Source organism: Chiloscyllium plagiosum, unplaced genomic scaffold (genome assembly GCF_037043375.1).
Source record: "Chiloscyllium plagiosum isolate Xiang-an unplaced genomic scaffold, Cpla_swu_hap1 HiC_scaffold_16, whole genome shotgun sequence".
Classification (NCBI taxonomy): domain Eukaryota; kingdom Metazoa; phylum Chordata; class Chondrichthyes; order Orectolobiformes; family Hemiscylliidae; genus Chiloscyllium; species Chiloscyllium plagiosum.
This window is the reverse complement of record NW_028270154.1, coordinates 64,732,617-64,759,296: the sequence shown is the minus strand read 5'-3', so window position 1 is coordinate 64,759,296 and position 26,680 is coordinate 64,732,617. Positions and strand designations below refer to the sequence as shown.

The 26,680-nt window shown below is 39.5% G+C and overlaps 1 protein-coding gene across 2 annotated transcripts; it reads right to left on the bottom strand.

Moving 5' to 3' along the window:
- Positions 1-3,384: 3,384 nt before the first annotated feature.
- Positions 3,385-19,803, bottom strand: c1qtnf2 (C1q and TNF related 2). 2 transcript variants are annotated; one of them, XM_043704176.2, is made up of 4 exons: positions 19,613-19,803; positions 17,956-18,071; positions 9,133-9,381; positions 3,385-4,419 (listed from the first exon to the last, which is right to left on the bottom strand). In XM_043704176.2, exons 3-4 carry the CDS (start codon positions 9,374-9,376, stop codon positions 3,788-3,790), a joined length of 876 nt encoding a protein of 291 aa, XP_043560111.2. In that variant the 5' UTR covers positions 9,377-9,381; positions 17,956-18,071; positions 19,613-19,803; the 3' UTR covers positions 3,385-3,787. The 2 variants fall into 2 exon arrangements, with proteins under 2 accessions (XP_043560111.2, XP_043560112.2); XM_043704177.2 differs by lacking the exon at positions 17,956-18,071.
- Positions 19,804-26,680: the final 6,877 nt, after the last annotated feature.

Sequence of the window (26,680 nt, the reverse complement as noted above, 5' to 3'; positions counted from 1 at the left end):
TCACCTACAATTTCTCCTGCATTCACTCACCACCCTAACTTGGAAATAATTTACTGTTCATCAGTATCATAGGGTTAACATCCTGGAACTCCTTCCCATATGGTTCCTTGCAAATTTGTACTTCCCTTTTCTGATAAAAAAATCATAAACCTGAAACGTTATGTAGAATTTTACTTTTCTTAGCTTAGTACCACTTCCATCAGGTTTCACAAAAGGTTTCTAACTGTGATGTCTAATGAGGTTTCGCACCAAATATTACCATATTACATTCACTTCATGCCATGGCAACCCTGTCATCCAATTCTACAACTTGCTGTACTCAGAACAACTCACCACTGCGAGGTTATCCTAGAATGGAGAGAATCCTGGTGCTGGCACCACTTTAAAAAGGCTGTTGTGCACCCAGATAGGCACCATTCACCTATATCTGCCCTGTACAGTTCCAGACATTTGCCCTGGATATTGAAGACAAGGGAAATTTAGCACCCTACTTTGCAGGCAGAGACCATGGATGTTCTGTTGGATTGGGTGGTACATAGGTGGGATGTCCAGCTTGGTCTGAGGTTGCTACCAAGGTTAATGCAATTTCAGGCATTTCAAGGAATGGACTGCTGACCTGCTGAGATTTTCCAGCATGTTTGTTTTACTTTCCAGCATCTACAATGTTTTATGCTTGGACTCTTTATATTGAGTGTGATGGAAGTAACTTGCTAGACTATTTAATCAAGGAAGACATCAAAGCCAAGGATTTCCATATGATAATCATCTGTTGTTCATACACAGAGCTTAGAAATTCAATTGGCATAAAATCAGCAACAGAAAGGTCCAGTTTTGCGCAAGTGTGTTTATTCCATGGTCATGCCACATTGGTTAGAAAATGCTGTAGTCAGCACCTCACCATGAATTTGGTCTTGTAAATTCATTCAATATTTCACAGATTTGCTGCAATTTGCCCTCTTGTACTAAAGGAGAAAGTGAGGACTGCAGATGCTGGAGATCAGAGTCGAGAGTGTTGTGCTGGAAAAGCACAGCAGGTCAGGCAGCATCCGAGGAGAGGGGGAATCGATGTTTCGGGCAAGAGGCCTCTTGCTGGAAACGTTGATTCTCCTGTTCCTCGGATGCTGCCTGACCTCCTGTACTAATTCCTAGATGTCATTCATTTGTCCTGGATGGCTCTCTTGTTGTCGTTTGTCCATGGCTGGTGTCTAAGCACTGTGTTGCTGCAAACGCACAGTTCTGAACTGGCACAGTAAACGCAGCAATGAAGGATCAGCATTGTAGCTCTGGGCAGCATTGGCACCACTCTTCTCCTCACTTAGACAGGTTTGGCATGCAGGTGTTTGGGGAGCAGTGGGAGGGATTAGTTGGAGGGGAGGAGACGCCAACCCTGTCTGTGGAAGTGGTGGTAGTAACATAGGGGTTGCACAGTGATGTGTGTCTGGGCCAGGGGCGATTGGGGAAACTGCTTTGAAGTTGGGTTTGTGTAGAGCCTTTCAGTTTTATGTCTGAAGGTTCATGCCTGGCACAGACACAAGATTTCCAGCAGGCCTGTGGGAAAAGGGATGGGAGGGAAAGAATGGATAATCCATGCTGGCCTGAAAGTTGTCTCTAGGAAAGCTAGATTAGGAAGGGTGGTTCTGGAGAGACCTGAAAGAGGATGGGTAACACACACAGACCACTCAGTTGGTGTCTTGCATATCTTCCAATTCATGACAGAACTCCTCAGATCTTGCCAAAAACTTCCAAGCTCCCACTATCGTATGGCAGAGGTGTCACTATTGCTCCCAGAGCTAGTCACCAAGTTCATCCAATTTCAAATAGTTCTGTGTCACAGCACAAAATTAATCCTAATTTAGCACTAGAGAGTAGAAATCCTGTCCAAATCCATTTAATGCAGAGTAAGGGCAATTGCAATCTGAAACAAAAGATGATGCTGTACTTTGCTCACACAACTGTTCCTGTCTCAGGTTCAGGGGTACAGGTAATTGCAGTGAAAATACATTATGAAATGATTCCATAAAACGAGGCAACAAAAATGATGCCTTGTTAAAATCAGTTGCCTACACCTTTAATTGTATTCTTTTTTTGTTTGTTATTCTCTGTTTTCAGGAGCTATAAGCAATTAGCTACTCCCACTGTTATTATTTAATACTTTAATATTTTGCTCAGATAATATAATTCAAATGAAAACAATAATGAATAAGAACTATTCTCCATATAAATGTTTTTAATTTCAAGTTTCAGTACGTTTAAGCCCTCAGACAAAAATACAAAATATTATTATCTAAACAGATATATTCGCAGTTCAAAGAGGCCCAATTCTAAAAGTAAGAATTACAAATTGACTAGTCACATGTAACAATTTCCTGGCTTCAGATGACATACAATTGAATGCAGAACTGCAACAAGCAAATAACCTCCTACCTCATCTTGCATTTCTTTTATAAACTTTAACAAAGCTATATCATATTTTATAAGAATATAAGATTGATACATTAGCACTATGTAGCTAGAAATCTGGAGATAAAATTTCCATGCATTGTACAAACTTAGGGATGTTTAAATTGGTAGACAGTGGGGAATATGGTCAAAGAATTTTTAACTTGCAACATCTGATTGTTGTACCTGGGACCTTTCGTGAACTGAAACAGTTTGTCTAAAAAGACAGATACTGAACTAAAATGGCTTCCATGATCACCTGACCACAGATTGCGGCCAATCAAGGAGACCCATGTAAAATAAGTAAAACATTCTGCACTGAAATGACATTAAAACCAGTCAACTAAATCAACATCAAGAAAATTACATCTCTGGTTTCAATTCAAATTTACATGATAGTTTACATACTGCATTGGGAGATTAAAGGCAGTTAGCTAGCTTTGAAAGACACTGAAGCCAGACCCAGGAATACACAGTCAAATATGTTTTTACAGCTACTTTTCAAGGTTTGTGAGAAGATTTGTAGCTCAGGTGCTCGTTGTTGTGGTTCTGTTCGCCGAGCTGGAAAATTTGTGTTGCAGATGTTTTGTCCCCTGTCTAGGTGGCATCCTCAGTGCTTGGGAGCCTCCTGTGAAGCGCTTCTGTGATCTTTCCTCCGGCATTTGTAGTGGTTTGAATCTGCCGCTTCCGGTTGTCAGTTCCAGCTGTCCGTTGCAGTGGTCGGTTTATGGGGTCCAGGTCGATGTGCTTATTGATTGAATCTGTGGATGAGTGCCATGCCTCTAGGAATTCCCTGGCTGTTCTCAGTTTGGCTTGTCCTATAATAGTAGTGTTGTCCCAGTCAAATTCATGTTGCTTGACATCTGCGTGTGTGGCTACTTAGGATAGCTGGTCATGTCGTTTCGTGGCTAGTTGGTGTTCATGGACGTTAGCTGTCTTCCTGTTTGTCCTATGTAGTGTTTTGTGCAGTCCTTGCATGGGATTTTGTACACTACTGTGTACTGTGTACTGCACAAAACACTACATAGGACAAACAGGAAGACAGTTAACGATCCGTATCCATGAACACCAACTAGCCACGGAACGACATGACCAGCTATCCTTAGTAGCCACACACGCAGATGACAAGCAACATGAATTCGACTGGGACAACACTACTATTATAGGACAAGCCAAACAGAGAACAGCCAGGGAATTCCTAGAGGAGGTATTTAAAGGAGGTATTGTCTTGTTAGGTTGCACATTAAAATCACTGATTTTAAATATCCCAATCAGGATTTACATGGTTGGATAGCCTCTATTGCAGCATCTACGAAAATGTATATTTTAGAACACAAAGTTTCGTTGTCTAGAGAATTTGCTCTTCTTCAAGTTCATTCACGTAGTCCTGATCAACATAAATCATAAAGCCAGTGAATAAACTGTCTGCCCTGTGCGGATCAAAATACAGTCCATTCTGTTCCGAATAGAATATCTGCAGCCAAACTTCATCTTCACGTTTCAGGTACATAATAGTTGAACCAGAGGCTACATCATAGTTCCCAGTGTTTGCATCAAAAGTTTTAACACGATATTGCCCATTGTGCACCAACCCAATAGCAAGGTGCTTGTTTGCCAGGGTAATATCATAGGAGAAGTAGTAAATACCAGGTATACCACATACAAATTTGCCACTGGAAACATTATAATGTCCTCCTTCGTTCAAAAGGATTTTGTCGAATTTGATGGGCATACGTTCCTTTGGGTAGCTGTAGGTGATGGCCACAGAGAAGGCAGATCTTGCAGTATTTGTGCCACATTTGCAGATTCCAGGCAAACCTGGTTCACCATTGATTCCATTAGTGCCTTTTGGTCCATTAGTTCCTGAATTACCTCGAGCCCCTCTAAAACCCCTTGGTCCTCGGGGGCCTGCTTTGCCAATAGCTCCCGGTATGCCTTTAATACCAGGCTTTCCAGCTATTCCTGATTTTCCTCTGTCACCTGAAAATAAAATGTTGTTTTAATTTCCATGTAAGATTTGTAGTTCAACTGACATGGCCATACAAGATCTGTGTTGAAATAAGAGACTAAGTGATCACTGTACAATAGTGACTACTATACAAAAGACTTTGATAGCTGTGAAATTTTGTTTCTGGCATAATGTCCAACTCTTCTATTAATTCAAAATTCTATTAAGTTGTTGAGTTATTATTCTTTTTCCCAATCAGAAGTTCTGAATAACGTTCTTGTTTTATGCTACTACGTAATGCTGAGATGCATGGAACGTGGAATTATTGTTAAGCTTTCCATTTCTTTTTCTGTCCTTTTACAATGATAGTTTAAAAATTTGAATTTGTCCAGAAACCTGAATTCATGACGGGTCAAACTCATGCCTTGTACTCTAATGGTACAAACCTTGGTGATATGTGCCTTCAGGTCCTCAATATAAAGCAGAGTAACACCAATCAATCCTTTTTAGGGAGTCTGCATACAGAATATTATAATCAAATTTCATCAAACCTAATTATCAGCTTTAAATTCATGTCTCTTCCTTGCTCCCTATCTTGAAGCCTTTTGAATCTTGCTGGATATAGTGCCATCACAACAGAATAGGTTATCTGGTCTAATTGGCTATTTCTCATGTCAATAGTGAAGGTTGGAACTCCACACTCCTAAGTTCAGCTAACCGTAACGTGGTTTCACCAACAGACCACACAGGTGTTTTCTGACTGAGTTCCACAGCATATTACCTCCCACTAGACTCAGTCATTAAGGTCTGCTATAGTATTCTAATTCTCAGTTTAACAAAGATCAGGTACACAGATTGAACCAGAGATGTTAATCTATCGATCACTGAGACATTGAGGAAAACATTTAGTGGCTTGGTCAGCAGGGTTTTTATTTGGGATCTTTCTAATTAATTAAGTGCTCAGCAGAGCTGTAAACTGCATTTGCATCTTTCCAATCCATTCTCTCTACGGCTGGTAATGTTCTCAAATTGTACCTGTCAAATGGTGCTGACTGGACTTAATTAGCATTTCCTCTGGATTTACTGCAATTTCTGTGAAGTATATGGCACAAGTTTCATCGATGAAGATGGAATCAGTTGGAATTCCTTGAGGATACTAAGAATGAGTTTAACCCAAGATGAAATTAAGGGATATCACCTGCAAAGTTTGTGAAATTAATTCAAGTTTAATTTTCTTGAGTTTTGATCTAAAGACTTGGAATAAGAATAACACATTCCATTGAAAGGAAATACTGATTTGTTGTTAATTAAAAGGAATATATGCTGCAAAATGGGTTCATTTTTAGAATTCAAAATTGTGTGGATTTTTGAATTACAAGTGTCCTTGTTAGGTATGTCCCTGTCAGGCAGGGAGGAAGTCATAAGGTAAGGGAACTGTGGTTTACTACAGAAATTGCATCTCTTCTTAAGCAGAAGAAGGAAGCTTATGTGTTGATGAGGCAAGATGGTTCAGATGAGGCAATGGAGAGTTGCAGATCAGCTAGGAAGGATTTAAAGAGAGAGGTAAGAAGAGCAAAGAGAGGACATGAGCAGTCTTTAGCAAATAGAATAAAGGAGAACCCTAAAGTTTTCTATAGGTTTATGAGGAATAAGAGGATGACTAGGGTAGGAATTGGGCCAGTCGAACCCAGAAGTGGGAAGTTGAGTGTGGATCTTGTGGAGATCGGAGAGGTGCTAAAGAAACATTTCTCATCGGTTTTCACTCAGGAAAAGGAGAATATTGTAGAGGAGAAGAATGAGGCACGAGATATTAGACTTGAAAGGATCGAGGTTAGTTACGAACAGGTGTTATCAATTCTAGGAGGAGTGAAAGTGGACAAGTCCCCTGGGCCAGATGGGATTTATTGGAGGATTCTCTGGGAAGCTAGGGAGGAGATAGCAGAGCCTTTGGCTTTGATATTTGAGTCATCATTGTTTACAGGTTTAGTACCAGAGGACTGGACGATTGCAAATGTTGTGCCCTTGTTCAAGAAGGGCAGTAGAGATGACCCAGGTAATTATAGACCAGTGAGCCTTATTTCTGTTGTAGGAAAGGTTTTGGAAAGGATTATAAGAGATAAGATTTATAATCATCTAGTAAGCAACAATTTGATTTCAGATAGTCAACATGGTTTCGTCAAGGGCAGGTTGTGTCTCACAAACCTCATTGAGGTTTTTGAGAAGGTGACCAAGCATGTAGATGAGGGTAGAGCAGTTGACGTGGTTTACATGGACCTCAGTAAAGCCTTTGATAAGGTTCCACATGGTAGGTTGTTGGAGAAAATACAGAGGCATGGGATTAAGGGTGATTCAGCAGTTTGGATTAGAAACTGGCTTTCGGAAAGAAGGCAGTCAGTGGTGGTTGATGGAAAATATTCAGCCTGGAGTCCGATTACTAGTGGTGTGCCACGAGGATCTGTTTTGGGACCACTGTTGTTTGTCATTTTTATAAATGACTTAGGCACAGGCATAGGTGGATGAATTAGTAAATTTGCAGATGATACTAAAGTCGATGGAGTCATGAACAGGTTGCAGGCAAACTTGGATAAACTTCAGAATTGGGCTGAGAGGTGGCAAATGGAGTTCAATGCAGTTAAATGTGAGGTGATGCACTTTGGGAAGAATAACAGGAAGGCAGAGTACTGGGTCAATGGAAAGATTCTTGGTAGTGTGGATGTGCAGCGGGATATTGGAGTCCATGTACATAGATCCCTGAAAGTTGCCACCCAGGTTGATAGTGCTGTTAAGAAGACATATGGTGTGTTTGGTTTCATTGGTAGGGGGATTGAGTTCTGGAGCCGCAATATCATGCTGCAACTATACAAAACGCTAGTGCAGCCACACTTGGAATATTGTGTACAGTTCTGGTCGCCATATTTCAGGAAGGATATGGAAGCATTGGAAAAGGTGCAGAGGAGATTTACCAGGATGTTGCCTGGTCTGGAGGGAAGGTTTTATGAGGAAAGGCTGAGAGATTTGGATCTGTCCTCATTGGAAAGAAGAAGGCTAAGAGGGGATTTGATGGAGACATACAAGATGATCAGAGGATTAGATAGGGTAGACAGTGAAAGACATTTTCCTAGGATGATGATGTCAGCTTGCCCGAGGGGGCATAACTACAAATTGAGGGGTGATACATTTACGACAGATGTCAGAGGCAGGTTCTTTACTCAGAGAAGTGGGAAGGGCATGGAATGCCCTACCTGCCAATGTAGTTAATTCAGCCACATTAGAGAGATTTAAACAATCCTTGGATAAGCACATGGGTGATGATGGGATAGTATAGGGGACAAGCTGAGAATAGCTGAAAATGTGTTGCTGGAAAAGCGCAGCAGGTCAGGCAGCATCCAAGGAACAGGAGAATCGACGTTTCGGGCATAAGCCCTTCTTCAAGCTGAGAATAGTCCACAGGTCAGCGCAACATCGAGGGTCGAAGGGCCTGTTCTGCGCTGTATTGTTCTATGTGTAGTTTACAATTGTCAGCTCTCCTTGTACACACAGTATGCTATCAATTTTTAAGTAATGTGAAGCAACTTTATATCCAATTTTCTAAAGTAAATTCTGTGAAAACTGTTTCTGGAAGAAAAAGACATTAAAAACAATCAAGTAACTGCATCCTTGAAGACAAGAAGAAAAGCAAGGAAATTTTTATCTTGCAAAACTTGTAAAAATCCAGAAGTTGTCATACCTAGGCTAAGGTTAATACATGCATTTTCAATCAAGTGTAGAATCTATGGACTCATGAGATCAATAATTAAAATAATATGAACATTGTTTCTTTAGGAAATAAATAATAATATTTGTTTAATGCACTGGTACTAGTCTGAAACTTAAATCTAATTTTAATGATCTTAAAATGTTAATTTTTTATGTTAGTTATTTTTAAAAATCTTTTTCCTAAGAAGCATTAACTGTTCATAATTACTTTATACAAAAATTCATATACAGTATTCTTTTTCTACAACATTCACGAGTAAATGTCATGCATATTTGTAGGAGTTGGAAGCTATGTAAGATCTTCCCTACCCAGCAATCCATGTATAAGCACATAGATAGAAAACATCACCTACAGGGTTATCTATTTCTTGAATTAATCAATAGTTGCCAATTTACTCTCTTATTACAATCATTTGTAATAAGTCATTTGTAATGCTCTTAATAATTCAAAGCTGTTATTTTAAAGGATCTATAAACCTTCTATAATGTTCTCTTCTTTGGGTAGATCTTGAACTCTGATTTCAAAAAGTGATAGTGAGCCAGTAGTGAAGAGCAATAAAGTGACTTTATGACACTCCATAACCCATTCTATACCAATGCATTAAATCTGAATCTACATCCGCGGGACAAAATCCTCTCCTCTCAGGGAAGTGGTGGGGAAGCTGACACCAAACTGTTTGGCAAACAGGAGATACTTAACAGCCTCCTGCTGTCTGAGCAATTAAGATCGAGACAGGATGGCCTTTACTTGACCTTCCTGATCCAGCACTAATTAAGTTCTTTGAATGGTCATCCCCACCACTGCAATAAACTCTGTCCCTGGCAGATGAGAACAGTGGCAGCTTTCCTGACTATTAAAACTGCACCAGCCTAGTGGATTGGTGTGGTAAAGTTTTAACCTGGCCCAATGTGGGAGTGGTGGGCACAGGGATAACTGTAAATTCCAGACATACTGACATTTACAAGAAAGAACAATGTCACTATTTTACCTTGTTCTCCTTTTTGGCCTTTAGGGCCATCTTTCCCTTCTGCCCCATCTTTCCCAGGAATCCCCATTCTTCCGACTGTCCCTGATTGGCCAGGATATCCTGGAGGACCAGGAGCCCCAGGAGGACCAGGCGCACTGCAGATAAGTTGGGAAGGATCGATTGTAATGAGCAACTGTTGGTTTTTCGGAAGTTGATTTGCAGCATGAGATGTAAAACAGAAAAGGAGAGCCAACCAGAGCATCATAAAATCTAGGAAGGAAGGTTAACACAGATCATTGGTTCAACCAAAAGCAAAATACAACAAATAACTATCTCGCTTATGAACCCCTTTTGGAATCTGAAAGAAAAAGTGATTGCAACTTAGTTCCCATTGAGCTTCTACATCAATAAAGTTTTAGCAAGACTCATGATAAACGCAAGTGAGAAACATCCCTCTAAACATCAGGAATATTAGAAACAATTCTTAACATTCTTTTCTGCACAACCACATTTCTTTTCATTTTTCTTTGGCAAACATGGTCTGTTTATTTCACTGCACAGCACAGCCAAGCACACATCTTAGCTAAGAGGGAACATGGACAGTTCATTACACCAAACGGTACGTTCGAGATTGCCACTTAAAATCGATGTTGTTCATGGCAGATGATACAGATGAGGAAAATCCAAGGTTATATCCTGGTCTTTACTAAACAATTTCAACAATCTAAATTAAATGATACACATTACTATTGACTCCCTAGCAGTTGTGACCCTTCAACATAGGTGCTTATGACTAAAGGTAGTGAATTTTTACATTCTTTCTTGTTACTTCATTCATGGTTTCAACTTATAATGTTGGTATTTACCTGTCAGAATTATTTTCTTTATTGCTTTCAAATTCAATGTAGTTTTCCCAGACTTTTCCTTTAAATTCCAAAACATTTGCTCATATGCCCCAGGCATTATTTCAAACGCCATCAGTAAAGTTCTTTTCACAGTGTAATAATCCTTAAAATCCTCCTCTAGGACTAGGATCCACTAGGAATTAGGACTTTCCCACTCAGAATCCTCCATAATTTCTGGCTTTTATATTTTTAACTGTATCATTTGAATCCTAAATCCATCATCCTCTCTCTCCTGCTTCACTGAGATAACAGTGTTAGTTTTGTGAGCATCAATGCATGATGAAACCTCATTTGACCAACATTTGAAAAAGAAGGAAAGCATTACATATGTGTGAAGCAATGTCTACCAATGTCATGTAACTGGAATTTGCAAGCACATGCTTCATGTATTTGCCCCTTCAATATCTTAGTGTCTAGCAGATCTGGATTCCACTATTTCACCAATCATACCAATTCTGCCCACCACGGGCATTGTCCCAGCCATTTTCTAATTGCACTGTGCATCTAGCGAATGGTCAGTAAAAGCAGCTCACAGTGGACTCTTTAAGAACCAGGCCACACCTGTCACTAGCTATTACTCCAGAGCCTCTATGTCCCCTTATACCGTACATTACCTGAACAGCCTATTTCCACCCATCACCCCCAATGTGGAGACACTAATAAGCACAGCATACACTATCTCAACTGAAAACAAAAAATGTTGGAGATCAAAGTGGGTCAGGCAGCATCAATGGAGAGAGGGCAAGCTAATATTTTGAATCTAGAAAACCCTTCATCTCAGCTGATGTGAAGTGGTCATCTAGACTTGAAACATTTGCTTACTTTCTTTCTATGGAGGCTCCCTCACCTGTTGTGATCTCCAGCATTTTTTGTTTTCAGTACAGGTTCCAGCATCTGCAGTACTTTGCTCATCTATTATCTTGATCTACATACTGAAAGCTGATGTGAATCATATTTTGTTAATGCGAATTCAGTTAAGCTTATTGCTTACATATGGAAATCAAACATCAGATTAATACTTGCTTTCCTTGGAGAATTGGCTGCTCTTATTTTGCAGAAATGGATGAAACACAGAGTTCATTAGGAAGGTTTCAAAGACATGCCCGCTTTTGTGACCATGCTTAAACCAATGTCAATAAAGTCAGCAGACACTTGACACAACCCTGTGGTGAAATAAAATCGAGTCTGTTTATCCTTCACTGCCACAGGGTGAATAGCAGGCTCCTTGAAACAGTCTGGACTAGCCGCAGAGATATGGAGATCTCTACAGTGTTCTTCATACTCAATTTGAGTCACCTCTCATGCTCCATTAAGAGAAAGCAATAAAGTTCTTCTTTGGGCAGTGAATCCTTCACTCAAATCCATTTGTATGCTATTGTGGAATTTCTTGAATGCTAGAAACATCATTAATAGAAATATGTTGCAAAATAGTAAGACTTTGGAAGAAATTTTATGCAGTATTGAATCAGCTTTCACCAGTTAAACCCTTCATATAGCATAATCATTTTGGTTTTAAACTACATTTGCCAAAAAAATGGCAAATTTCAACAAGATGGAACTGGAATCTGAATCACTTGTTTGAATGTGTTTGATAACCTTCCTACTCAGTTTGAGCCCTCTCATATATTGATCTGCATTAAAGCAACATACAACAAAAAAAGAGCTGCTCAGAATTTCAGCATTCTTGCCTAAAATCCAACTTAGATAAAAGGTAAGTGGAGAATTTAGAGATAGCCAAATGATGTTCCCTGACATCTTGACTAACAAGATATAGTTTCTTTCAATAACAATTTCTTTTGCCACAAAATTTCTTCTAATAAATTATATTTGAAATGTATTCACTGTTATAAAATAGGAGAACATTGAAGCCAATCTGAAAACAGCAAGTAGCTCCAAATTGCTTTTTGAAGCTGCTTGAGGGATAAATATTGACCAGAGCATGAGAAGAATCTTTCCATTCTTAAACAGTGTAATGTCACATTTGGCCTACCACTAAAATATCACCTTTCAGCTATTCCCTTTCCAGGCTGAAAATATCACCTTTCAGCTATCCCCTTTCCAGGCTGAAAAGCCTAAACCCTTCCTTGTATCCCTGAACCTTGTGACCAACATCATATGTGTCTTTCAACAGATTCCGGTGCTTCAGTGTGTTCAATTTCAAAATAATTAGAGCTACAATCCTGAATCAACTGAGTCCAGCTCAAATATTTTTTGGAACTGTGATTGTGTCCCTACCTCTAAGCCAGAAGGTCTGGGTTTGGGTCGTACCTACCCCAACAATATCTGGACAGGTTGAATGAAAGAAATTTTCTAAGAGTCATTATCCAATATGGATTCAAAATGTAGGCATTAGAGAGTTTGCTTGAGTATTTGATCTGAGCTGATCTAGCATGACACAAAGAGAAATAGTAAGTATATTTGTGAACGAGCTGCTGAGAATCAATAAAGGAGCACAAGAATTATGCAAGTCAGAAATTTCTTTCATGAAATTATTCCATATACATTTGTTCAACCACTGTATTATTTGTAATTGCTGCTGAGGAAATGACTGCAGAGGGACTACAAAATCAGAATTAAAGTTTCAGGTCCTGTGACACTTTTTCAGAACAGAGGAACCCAAAAAGAGGGACACTGGAATGTTCAGACCTACAGAAAGCTGCTGAAAGTCACATGGAGCCACAAAAAAGGAAAGCGCAGACCATAGCTGAAAGCACTGGATAAGACACAATGGCTGCATACTTTCCTCACCTTGCACTAGGTGAGGCAAAACAAGTTATGAAGTAGAACTGGCAGTTTTTCTATTCATTTTAGCAGAATTACAAAATTTGGACAGATTTGGAAAGGGTTCAGAAAAGATTTAGCAGGATATTGCGGGGAATGGAGAGTATGATTATATGGATTGGCAGGAACCTTTTTCATTAGAATGTAGGAAGTTGAAAAGTTACATTTATGGAAGTTTATAAAATCATGAGGAGCATGGATAAGGTGACTCGCAAGGGTCTTTTCTGCAGGGTGGGAGAGTTCAAAACTGGGGGGGGGGGGGTGTGGAGGGAGCGGGGGTTGCGGGCATATTTTTAAGGTGAGAGGAGGAAAATTTAAAAAGGACATGAGGCAACTTTTTTTACACTGAGACTGGTTTATATGCGGAATGAACTGCCAGGGAAAGTGATGGATGCAGGTACAGTTACAGCATTTAAAAGACATTTGGATCAGTACATGAATAGGAAAGGTTTGGACGGATATGGGCCAAAGTGGGACTAGTTTGGTTTGGAAAGTGGTGAGCCTGTGGAATTCATTGAACCAGAGCGCTGTGGAAGCCGGGACTTTAAATGTCTTCAAGGCAGAGATTGATAAATTCTTAATCTCGCAAGGAATTAAGGGACAGGGGAGACTGCGGGTAAGTAGTGTTGAAATATCTATCAGCCACAATTGAATGGCAGAGTGGACTCGATGGGCCAAATGACCTTACTTCTACTCCTATGTCTTATGATCTTATGATCTTAAAACACACATTAACCGGTAGAGCCAGAAGACCAAAACTGTTGTTCCTTTCAAAGACACTATTGTTGCCTGTCAAGCTGTGCATGGTTGCTGGTGCCACACAAATAAGAATAGTGGAATAATTTTGGATTTGTCTTATATTAATCTCATTAATTCTGACTAAAAATGTGTTTCAGCAGGTGTTAAGCATTGATTGATTTCTGCCATATACTTTCAGTGCTAGAACAAGATACTTAACTGTGCAAATAGTGCCACCTGTACATTTTCGACTTGTTACAGATATGTCACAACTCTCAAAGCAACAAATTTCATCACAGTAACAGTATCACCATCACTTCAAGCAACCAGCAGCCCGGAGTTGTTCACTGATATAACATAGCAGGTGTCACATAAGGCTCTTTTATCAGCAGGAAAATAACACTTAAACACTCTCTCTATAAAACACAACTCTTTAAGGCAAACTTAAAACCAATTTTAACAAAATAAAAACTGAAAGAACTGTGGATGATATAAATAAAAAACAAAAACAGAAATTGCTGGAAAACATAAGCAGGTTTGGTAGCCTCTGTGGAGAGGAATAAGAGTTAACATTTCAGGTCGAGTGACCCTTCCTCAGAACTTCAGCTGTGCCTTGTAAAGTCAGTGTGACATACTTAAACAATTATTTACTTTAGGATTAGTTCACTCCTATAGATAACGTCTATCTTTAAATATTATTAATATTTGAAGATCAAAGAGACTCTTAGTTATCAGGCTTGATTTCTGGGCTAATTTATATTAATTTTGAATTTAATGCTGAGCTACGTTTAGGGAAATTAAGTTAAAAATCACACAACACCAGGTTATAGTCCAACAGGTTTATTTGGAAGCACTAGCTTCCAAGGCAAGGTAAATTAGGACAGGTGACCAAAAGCATAGTCAAAGAGACACAATTTAACAAGCATCTCTAAGCAGGAGATAGATTGTGAGGTGATGAAGATTGAGGGGCAAGGTGTGCACACCAAGTATGTTTCTTCAACTGTAGAAGGGAAGCTATTTTGTCTGATAATAAGGTATTTAAAATGTAAATGATGGGACAGTTGGTTGGGGTAGTGGTGGGTCAGAAACATTAGAGAGGTGGCTGGACTATAAGATATATCAGGCAAGGAATAAAATTGGTGTCAACTTGATTTCTTCTTAATAGTTACACTTAAGATTACACCTGGGCTGAGCTGGGCTGGAATCACTGGCAAATTTAATCAGAATGAATTCAGGGATTTTGGTACTGGGAGCAGCAGTGATTGTGCACTAATTTTTGTTCTTTTTGTCCACTCTGCTTAACACTGATTTTCCTAGAGATAGTCAGCACAGGTAACAGCTAACATCAGATGTGTGCTCAGTTACCAACATTGTGTATTAGGTCCCATATTTGCATCTGTTTATGCCCTCATGCCCACTCTGACATTTACCCACTACCAAAATGTGTTAACTGTGAATTTCTATTGTCTTTCAAAATTTGGATAGGCACAATTCTGAGAGATGGTAATGTGCTTTTACATTTCTTTCAAAATTACACAGAGTGGTTTTTGTTGCTCTTTCGTTTTTCGCAGTGGAGAGTGTGACGAGAGGATGGGGATGAAGTTCAGCGCTCCCTGCTGTGACATTATGGAATAGCATGAAATTTGGCAATGCGTTGTTTAGGTTTTCAGTGCTGAAAGTGCTATTTTGAGCAAAACAGACACTCACTTACAATTCTAGTGCAGGTGAGATAGAACACTGTTTTGATAAAAGTTAAACAAGAGGTGCCCTTTAACTATGTCAGAGTAGGCATGAGGGCATAAACAGATGCAAATATGGGACCTAATACACAATGTTGGTAACTGAGCACACATCTGATGATAGCTGTTACCTGTGCTGACTATCTCTAGGAAAATCAGTGTTAAGCAGAGTGGACAAAAAGAACAAAAATTAGTGCACAATCACTGCTGCTCCCAGTACCAAAATCCCTGAATTCATTCTGATTAAATTTGCCAGTGACTTCAGCCCAACTCAGCCAAGGTGCCAATATCCTAATCCCAGTCCACCACTCAGAATTGAGTTTGAGATACTTCAACAGTAGTGCAGGCCTCTGTGAGCTTCTTTCCCAACAACCTAGCCAACACTCCCCATTCCCCATGCCCATCCTTTATCAGTTCCATTCCAAGGCCATTCCTCCTCCAGATCCCCACAATCTTATACACTGACTTATCTGAACATGGCATTCTCCCTATCACAGAATTAATACCTTGCAATAAACTTCAAATGTAATTCCTAGACATTACCCAAGTGCCAAGAATGAATTACAGATTTTAAGAGGAGAAGTTATGACCAATAAATCCATCAAATCGGTAGTCATTGTTTTGCTCACTGGTCCATCGCACAGATTTGATCTCAGGCTTCATTCAAAAATAAGCATGGGTCTGTGGGCATCAAATTGCACCTGGTTCCAACTCAACTGGTCAGACCAAATAAGAATTGCATCTGAGTAGATAGAGGTCATTTGGCTCATCGAATCTACACTAAGTCTCTGAAGAGCTTCCTTAAAATTCTGTAACAATTCCACATGGTACAAAACCCCTGAAAACCTTAGTCAACTGTGCCCAAAGAAAGCCAGTTAATGATTGTATAAGATATTTTAAAAAGCCTTTTGAAGTTGCCAGAAGCAGTGGTCAACCTGAAGTTTGAAAGAACTTTTGAAGACGGCAAAGGAGGATCAAGAAACTTAATGAAAGGAAAAATAGAATAGAAATATAAACAAGTGGAAAACAAAATAAATGAGCTGTAACATCTTATGTAGTTATGTACAGCAGAAATATTTGTATGCTCATTACAGGAAGATTTGGCAGACTATTACTCATCAAGTGTTTCAAAGATCATACTTAAGCCCAAGCTCTCACAAACTACACCAATGACTGCACATAGGGTCTAAATGTAATTTTACCAAGTTTGCCGATGACAGAAAGCTGGGTGGGAATGTGTGCTGTGAGGAAGGAGCAAAACAGCTTCAAGATGATTTAGATATACTTAGTGAGTTGGCAAGAACATAGCAGGTGAAATGTAATGTGGAAAAATGTGAGGTCATTCAATTCCATAGGAAAAACAGATGATCTGAGTGTTTCTTAACTGGTAAGAGGTTGGAAAATGTAGACGTACAAAAGGGCCTGGGTATCCTTGTCAAGAAGCAGCTGAAGGCGAACATGTTGGTGCAGAAAGATATTGGGAAGCCTAATAGTATTTTAGCTGTTTTCACAAGAGGGGTTAAATACAGGAGCAGCATTGGCTTTAATAGGAAAGAAACTGGGTTAGTCGACATCTGGAGTACTGTGCGCCATTCTCCCTCCCTTATATTAGAGAGAATATTATTGTCATTATGTGCAACAAAGGTTCATCAGATGAACTCCTGGAATAGTGGGTCTCTTCCATGAAGAGATTTTGGGAAACTAGAGTTTCAAGCACTGAGGGGTGAACTCATTGAAATTTACAAACTACTTTAGGTAGATCCAGGTCAGATGTTCTCCCTGATTTGGGAGTGTAGAATCTGGTGTCACAATTTCAAAATAAGGGGTAAACCATGTGAGTTAGAGATGAGGAAATTTGTTTTATTTAGATTAGATTACTTACAGTGTGGAAACAGGCCCTTTGGCCCAACAAGTCCACACTGACCCGCCAAAGCACAACTCACCCATACCCCTACATTTACCCCTTCACCTAACACTACGGGCAATTTAGCATGGCCAATTCACCTGACCTGCACATCTTTGGACTGTGAGAGGAAACCGGAGCACCCGGAAGAAACCCACGCAGACACGGGGAGAACGTGCAAACTCCACACAGTCAGTCTCCTGAGGCGGGAATTGAATCCGGGTCTCTGGCACTGTGAGGCAGCAGTGCTAACCACTGTGCCACCATGCCGCCCATGGTTGTGAATATTTTAAATTCATGACCCCAGATGTCTATGAAGCTCAATCAATGAGTATGTTTAAAGCAAAGATTGACAGATTTCTGGATGCCAATGATATAAAGTTACATGGGGCAGAATACGTGGAAAAAACATTGCAAGAGTTGAGTAGTATGATCATAATGAATGGAGGAGCAGGCTCAATGGGATGAAAGGCCTCCTCCTGTTCTTGTGTTTGTATATCCTGTTTTGTAAGAGCATGAATAATATAATCACCTGAATGCCAAGAATATTATCTACAGCTGGGTTACATAATAGATAATAAAAGCCTGAGACCACTTGCCCACCTCAATATGACCAATTACAAGTAGCATACCAAGAGCATGCACTTAAAGCAAGACAACAACCATCAATGAACTCAACTATCCTTGCTGTATTCCAATGATGTTCAATCTTGGAGATTATTTACAGTTATGAGTGCTGCATACTGCAAGAGTATCCATTGCCTGGATGCATTATCACCTTCAGTTATGGTGCCACTATGCAGACATCTGTTCCAATATTCCAAAAAGATGTCCTCCAACTCGGACTTGTTAGGTCGCACTTTGTGCTCAGCTACGCCGCAGATGCCTTATGATCTAATAAAATATTAAAACTGAGTTGTTATTATTTGTTTTACCATGAATAAAATAGACTCAGTCACACGATTCAAGGCATCTTTGTGCTCATTTTCCAAAATTCACTTGCATTTTAGTCTTACTGTTTAAGATAACATCTGGAAGTTTGAATAACCTGCAGCTCTGTAATACAGTTCAATGCTTCTGCTGGATTTAACAAAATTTAAAATTACCGGCGAGAATGAAAATAAAGTCCTTGAATGTCTGACAGTGGTGGTTCAAAATAATCACTAATTGACTTATTATTGCTATTAAAATGTAAATCAAAGCATTTCTTGCCAATATGTTATGCTTTTTTGTTATGTATATGCTTCCCCAATTATTCTTCAACTGTGCTCCCAGTACAACATAGAATGAATGACATTAATCAAATGCATTGTCAAGTGGCATTACTGTGAACCCAGTGACATCTCTTTGCATCACATTGTAATTAGATATGCTAAGTTCCGTCTAAGGTGTTATCTAAACAATGTCAAAATAAACTAAATTCCTTAAAAATACATGAAATGTTCTACATCGTCAATCCTCTCAGATGTAACCAGAACTCATGTGAAATAGCAATAGAGTAGAGCAGATATTACGCGATGAACTAACTAGGAGAAAACCAGGCAGCAAATGATTCATAGCAGAATATTTAACATACCACGGGAACTCCATTATTCACGTTCTTCATCCAAGACATTTGACAGACCAAAATTACAAAATAAGTCTGAATACATAGCTCAATTTGCTCTTTGTTTCTTAGCTTCTCTACAGGACACCTTTCCTTTTCTGATTCATGTGTGTGTCTGTGTTATTACTCTACCATAAGTGTGGCTTCAAAATTTGAGAACAATTTTGGAATTATCATTTGCGATTCTCATTCTGCACTAGAGAGTTTCCCTTCACTAAGGCAAATAATGATTCCCTGCGTTTCATAATTGTCTGCCACACATGCTTTCTCCAAACTTTACAAATCGAGGCTTGTGCCAAAATACATAGTGGAACCTACACAATAAATTCAGCATTCCGGTGTTAATTTACAGAGGTAATGTAGAAAATAACTTGAGTCATGAAACATTGGGCAGGGATTGATCTCTTAAGAGATTTTGAGATTTAAATCTCAACTTCTGACATTGTATCAGATTTGGCTGACTGCCAGAAAAACATTGTAAATTGTTCAGTGTTGCAGTATTCTTTCATATTGAAAATAGGCCAGAGGTAAAACTAATACACCCAGGCATTGCTTGGTTAGTAATTTGGCCACATTATGCAACTATCATTCATAAAGATTAAGGATTCCAAACTGACAAAGAAATAAAGGCGGGTCACCAACAATGTCTGGTTTTCCTTCTGTAATTTACATGGATAACTTATTTTGTCGTTAAAGACTTGGTGTACAATAGGTGAAGGCAGATATTCTTCAACAACATTTCTCAGGAATCAATCATAAATCACATAGTTCAGTACAAAAGCTCGGTGCATGTGAAGAGTTAAAATCATGACATGTAAACAGAACCTACCAGAATGTAGCTGTGTGACCAGTTCAGCTGCAGTGAAGTTAACAATTTTCAGTTTGCATGAAACATTTGGTCAAGAAAGTAAGCTGATCCTTCCCATTGTTTTGCAGTCCGTCTCAAGCTTCAAAATCAGGTCACCGACAGAACAAGTTCAGAGACATTTCATGACTCTTCTTCCTGGACCCCTTTCCAAGTCAAAGTAGCTTCTGGTCTATCCTTTTCTCTCTTCCTCTTTCTTGTACATTCTTTGCTTATAACATAATCAGCTGGAAAAGCTCCTGCCTACGTCACATGTAGTTGGAAAGTTTGACTGCATTAAGAACTGGACTGCACATGCTGACAGTGGTCTGAGACTGCTGGTTTTCATCTGCACAAAGTTGCTTTGACAGCTGTCTCCAGTACTAACATTAAACTTCATTTTTGGATTTGTTTAAATTTTGCGTTTTCTTTGATCAATGGTGCAAAAATGAAAAGCATTAGGCATGGAAGCAGTTGTCCTTCCATTAATTACTAGAGCTATCTTCAATTAAGTTCTGAAATATATAGCCAACATATTTTTACCCAATATTAATCCAAACGCTTTTAAGAACATATGGTCATAAGAAATAGGAACAAGAGTAGGCAATTCAACCCCTCATGCCTGCTCCACCATTCTATAGAATCATGGTTAATCTGACGTTCCCCACATCCATTTTCCTGCATTTTCCCTGTCACCCTTGAAACCTCAACTAATCAGGAATATATCCTAGCCTTAAATATGTACTGTTTTATAAAGAAATCAATATAATAATGTTTATGTTGGGATATATGTATTTTACAGCAAACATGAATATGAAATACGAATGTAGGGACATGCGTAAGCCATTCTGCCCATTGAGCCTTCTCCATCATTTAACACGGTCACGACTGATTGACTATTGCAATGCCTTTTACCCACACTAACCGATTAATCCTTTACTCCATTGGTAAATCAAAAAACTTAGCTCAAAGACTGAGCTTCCATAGCCCTGTGGGGTAGAGAATTCAAGAGATTCACAACCCTCTGACTAAGGTTTCCTCATCATTTTGGGCCTATTTGACATCCTCTTATTTTTAAATTGTGTCCTCTGATTTTAGACGCGTCAAACATGGGAAATATCTTACTTGCATCTACTCTGTCAATCCTTTAAATATTTTGCAGACTTTAATGAAATCACCTCACATTCGTCAACATTTGTGAGAATACAGGCCCTTTTTACCCAATCCTCCCTTCATACAGCCTTACATCAGTGGTAGGAAATAATTGGAGAAAGTTCTTAGGAACAAGATCCACTCACATTTGGAAGAGAATTAAATTATTGAGGGTATGTGGGGGATGTCTTGTCTCACAAATTGCATTATTTTTGAGGAAGTGATGAAGATCATTGATAGTCACAGGTGAGGTGCCAGAGGACTGGAGGTTGGCTAACGTGGTGCCACTGTTTAAGAAGGGTGGTAAGGACAAGCCAGGGAACTATAGACCAGTGAGCCTGATGTCAGTAGTGGGCAAGTTGTTGGAAGAAATCCTGAGGGACAGGATGTACATGTATTTGGAAAGGCAAGGGCTGATTAGGGTTAGTCAACATGGCTTGTGGGTGGGCAATCATGTCTCACATTCTTAGTTTAGATTAGATTACTTATAGTGTGGAAACAGGCCCTTCGGCCCAACAAGTCCACACTGACCCTCTGAAGAGCAACCCACCCAGACCCATTCCCCTACATCTAACACTACGGGCAATTTAGCATGGCCAATTCACCTAGCCTGCACATCTTTGGACAGTGGGAGGAAACCGGAGCACCCGGAGGAAACCCACGCAGACACAGGAAGAACGTGCAAACTCCTTCTTGATTGAGTTTTTTGAAGAAGTAACAAAGAGGACTGATGAGGGCAGAGTGATAGATAAAGTCATTGAGTCATAGAGATGTACAGCATGGAAACAGACCCTTCGGTCCAACCCGTCCATGCTGACCACATATCCCAACCCAATCTCGTCCCACCTGCCAGCACCCGGCCCATATCCCTCCAAACCCTTCCTATTTATATACCCATCCAAATGCCTCTTAAATCTTGCAGTTGTACCAGCCTCCACCACTTCCTCTGGGAGACTGATTAGCAAAGTTAGATCTCATGGAATACAGGGAGAACTAGCCATTTGGATACAGAACTGGCTCAAAGGTAGAAGACAGAGGGTAGTGGTGGAGGGTTGTTTTTCAGACTGGAGGCCTGTGACCAGTGGAATACCATAAGGATTGGTGCTGGGTCCTCTACTTTTTTGTCATTTACATAAATGATTTGGATGCGAGCATAAGAGGTACAGTTAGTAAGTTTGCAGATGACACCAAAATTGGAGGTGTAGTGGACAGTGAAGAGGGTTACCTCAGATTACAATAGGATCTTGACCAGATGGGCCAATGGGCTGAGAAGTGGCAGATGGAGTTTAATTCAGATAATTACGAGGTGTTGCATTTTGGGAAAGCAAATCTTAGCAGGACTTATACACTTAATGTTAAGTCCTGAACAAAGAGACCTTGGAGTGCAGGTTCACAGCTCCTTGAAAATGGAGTCTCAGGTAGATAGGATAGTGAAGAAGGCGTTTAGTATGCTTTCTTTTATTGGTCAGAGTATTGAGTACAGGAGTTGGGAGGTCATGCTGCGGCTATACAGGACATTGGTTAGGCCATTGTTGGAATATTGCGTGCAATTCCAGTTTCCTTCCTATCGGAAAAATGTTGTGAAACTTAAAAGGGTTCAGAAAAGATTTACAAGGATGTTGTCAGGGTTGGAGCTATAGGGAGAGGCTGAACAGGCTGGGGCAGTTTTCCATGGCAATTAGGCAAAGTCTTTTCCCTGGGGTCAGGGAGTCCAGAACTAGAGGGCATAGGTTTAGGGTGAGAGGGGAAAGATATAAAAGAGACCTAAGGTGCAACTTTTTCACACAGAGGGTGGTACGGGTATGGAATGTGCTGCCAGAGGAAGTGGTGGAGGCTGGTACAATTGCAACATTTAAGAGGTATTTGGATGGGTATATGAATAGGAAGGATTTGGAGGGAAAAAGGGCCGGGTGCTGGCAGGTGAGACTAGATTGGGTTGGGATATCTGGTCGGCATGGACAAGTTGGACCGAAGGGTCTGTTTCTATTCTGTACATCTCTATGACTCTATGATTGATGAGGATAGGGCTATGGTGTTGTCTCCATGGACTTTAATAAAGCATTTGACAAGTCCCTCATGGTAGGCTTATCCAGAAGATTAAGGCACGTGGGATCCACAGTGAGTTGGTAAGCTGGATACAAAATTGGCTTGGTCATAGAAAACAGAGGGTAATTATTTGGGTGTGTTTTTCTGACTGGTGTTCCACGAGGATCAGTTCTGGGATCAGTGCTCTTTTGTTTGTAATATATATAAATAATTTGGATGAAAATACCGGCGGTCTGATTAGGTTTGCAGATGGCAGAAAAATTGCTGGAGTAGGAGATAGTGAGGAAGATTGTCAAAGGGTACAGCAGGATAAAGATCGGTTGGAAAGTTGGGCAGAGAAATGGTATATGGTGTATAATCCGGACAAGTATGAGACAATGCATTTTGGGAGGTCAAATGCAAGAGGAAAATATACAGAAAATGGCAAGGGTCTTCGGAGCATTGATGTACAAAGGGAACTTGAGATGCAAGTCCATTGCTCTCTGAAAATGATAATGCAAGTAGATAAATTGGTAAAGAAGGTGTACAGCATGTTTGGCTTCATCATTTAGGACATTGAATATAAAATATGGCAAGTAATGTTGCAGCTGTATAAGATGTTGGTTAGGCCATATTTGGACTATTCTGGTGTGCAATTTTGGTTGCTACATAATAGGAAAGATGTAGAGTTTTGTAGGGGGTGCAAATGATGTTTACCAGGATGTTGCCTGGAGAGATTGGATTGTTTTCGCGACAATGTCGGAGGTTGAGATCCAACTTGATAAAAATGTATAGAACTAGAAGCATATAGAACTATAAGAGCTACGAATAGAGCTGGATAGTAAGAGTCTTTTTCAAAGGGTATAAATAATATATATTGTCTGTATTTGTTTAAGCTTAAAGGAGATTTGTGAGGCAAATTATTTACACAGAGGGTTTAATGCCTGCAACACACTGCCATGGGAAGTGGTAGAACATGATGCTTTAGCACAGTTTGAGAGGCATTTAGAACGGTCACAAGAACAGGCAGAGAATAGAAGTATACAAACCATGTACAAACAAATGGGATTAGTTTAGAATGGCATCACAGTCAGCACAGACATGGTGAAAAAAGGTCTTGTTCCTATCCTGTACCATTATATGTTTTATAGGACAGTTCTGTCATCCCAGAAATAAGTCTAGAGAGCCTTCATTGCACTTCCCCTATGTCAATAATACTATAAGGGGATCAAAACTGCATGCAGTACTCCAGGTACAATCTAACCAAACTTATATACAATTGAATATAGTAATACAATTATATAACATTTCCCTACTCTTCTACTCAAATTCTCTTGCCTTCCTAATAGCTTGCCACAACTGCAAATTAGCCTTCAGTGACTTATTGACAACAACATCCAAGTCCTTTTGCACATCTATATTTTCCAACCTCTCATCATTTTGGAAATTCTCTACACATCTGTTCTTTCTACCAAAGTGGAAATCTCACATTTTTCCACATTATATTCCATCTGCTATGTTTTTGCCTAATCACTAAACTTGTCCAAATCTTCCTGAAAAAGTTTTACATCTTCCTCATTACTCAAATCCCTGCTAACATTTATATCACCTGCAAATATGGAAATGTTGTACTTGGTTCCCACATTCAAATCATTGATATATATTGTGAACAGCTGGGACCAAAATACTGATCCTGCGATACTCCAGTACTCAGTCTGCCAATGTGAGAATGACCCATTTATTCCTACTCTCTGTCTTCTCTCTGTTAGTTAATCCTTAGTCCATTGCAGTACATTATGTCCTACACCATGTGTTTTAAATAATCTTCTGTACGGGATCTTATCAAAAGCTTTCTGAAGAGCCAAATATACTACATACATTGAACCGATTCTTGCTTATCAATTCTGTTAGTAACATCCTCAAAACAGTCCAACAAGTTTGTCAAACATAATTTTCCATTCACACTGACAATGCTGAACTAGATCATTTTTATCCAAGTGACCATTTATCACATACTTTATGATAAATTTTAGCATTTTACCTTCTACCAACAGACAGACAAGTCTTTAGATCCCTATCTTTTTAGATTAGCTTCCCCTACAGTGTGGAAAGAGGCCCTTCAGCCCAATAAGTCCACTCTGACCCTCGAAAGACAAATCCACCCAGGCCCATTTCTCTCTGACTAATGCAGTTGCCATGATGGGCAATTTAGCATGGCCAAATCACTTGGCCTGCATGAGGAAACCCACGCAGACACAGGGAGAACATGCAAACTCCACACACATAGTCACCTGAGGCTGGAATTGAACCCAGGACCCTGGTGCTGAGAGGCAGGAGTGCTAACCACTGAGCCACCATGCCACTCTTTTTCTCTTGCTCCTTTATGAAATTGTAGGGTGACATTTATTATTCCCTTCTTCAAACAGTATTCCGTTTTGCTCATGTTAGAAAGTTGAAAGCAAATTAAAACAAATTAAAAGTAGTGGGGGAATATTTGGCTGCCTTCACCCTCCAGATGGAGTTGATGTACTGAATCACAATTCCTTTGCCAAGAAATGCAGCCTCTTTGGGGACATTAATCTCTAACCATCAATCTTTTAAACCAGGTATTCTGTTAACTTAGTATATATATTTTTCATATGCAAATGATAAACATTGTTTTTGTATAAAATTTGTTATAATTTTGGTCAGTTCTACAACTCCTCTGAATTTAATTCTTTTTAAAATACAAATACTAAAAACAATGTGGACATTATTATTATCAGTACTCTTGCAAGTTTTATGTATATATATTTATCTCTATTTGCATGCCTTTCTAAGTGTATGTATATAACAGCACCATGAAAGGTAGAAATAATGATCATGGTTGATCTTCAATTAAGATAAATTCTCAGCACAACATCATGGGCCGAAGTGTCGGTATTGCGCTTGTTCTATGTACTTCAAGGTGGATTGTCAGAAATAATTATAAAATATGGAAGTCACTCTGTACAGTTTTAATTTTGCAAATTTGGTAAAGACATAAATCTTTGACTTATGTTAATACATTAAACACTTACATTGCTTAATGATTAGAACACTACTAGATTTGACTATTAAAACTGAAAGAACTGCAGATGTTGGACATCAGAAACAAAAACTGAAATTGCTAGAAAGGCTCAGCAGATCTAGCAACATCTGTGGAGAGAAAGGAAAGTTAATGTTTTGGGTCTGTGTCCCTTCCTCAGAATAGGTATTAGGACATTGTATATGAGAGGGTGAGGCTATATATGAGTGCAAAGCCTCAGAGTGGTATGGTTAGAGGGAGTGAAGCTGTGAGCAGAGCTGCCAGACATAGAGCAGCCTGGGAGAGGAGTGGTTGGGGAGAATGAGATCCATGAGTGAACCTGTACGAGAGAGTGAGACCTGGGAGTGAAATGGTCAGAAAGAGTGGGGCTTGGGAGCAGAGAACTCAGATCATGTAAGGACCAGAAGTGGAGCAGACAAGGAAATCAACAGCTGGGAGCATTCTAGTCAGAGAATGTGAGATTTTCAGTCAAGCAGCTGGAAACAGCTAGGCCCAGCTGCAGATTAGGAGCCTTGGTGACAGCACTTGGTGACATTTGCTTTTGCCCAGTGAGATTACAGGACAAGCTGTCATGTGAGGTGAGTCAGCTTTTTGTCTAATTTAAACTAACTAAATATGAAATAAGACTAGATTAATTAATAAAACATAAGTCAATCATGCTTGATTAATTGGTCAAATTAGGAGGATTAAATTAAAGATAAATGACAAGAGTTAGTACCACAAACCTTTTTGAATTTTTCAGTCAAGTAAGTCTGGGATATAAAGATGGTAAAAGTTAAGCAAAACATTTAAATTAATTCCCTATGAAT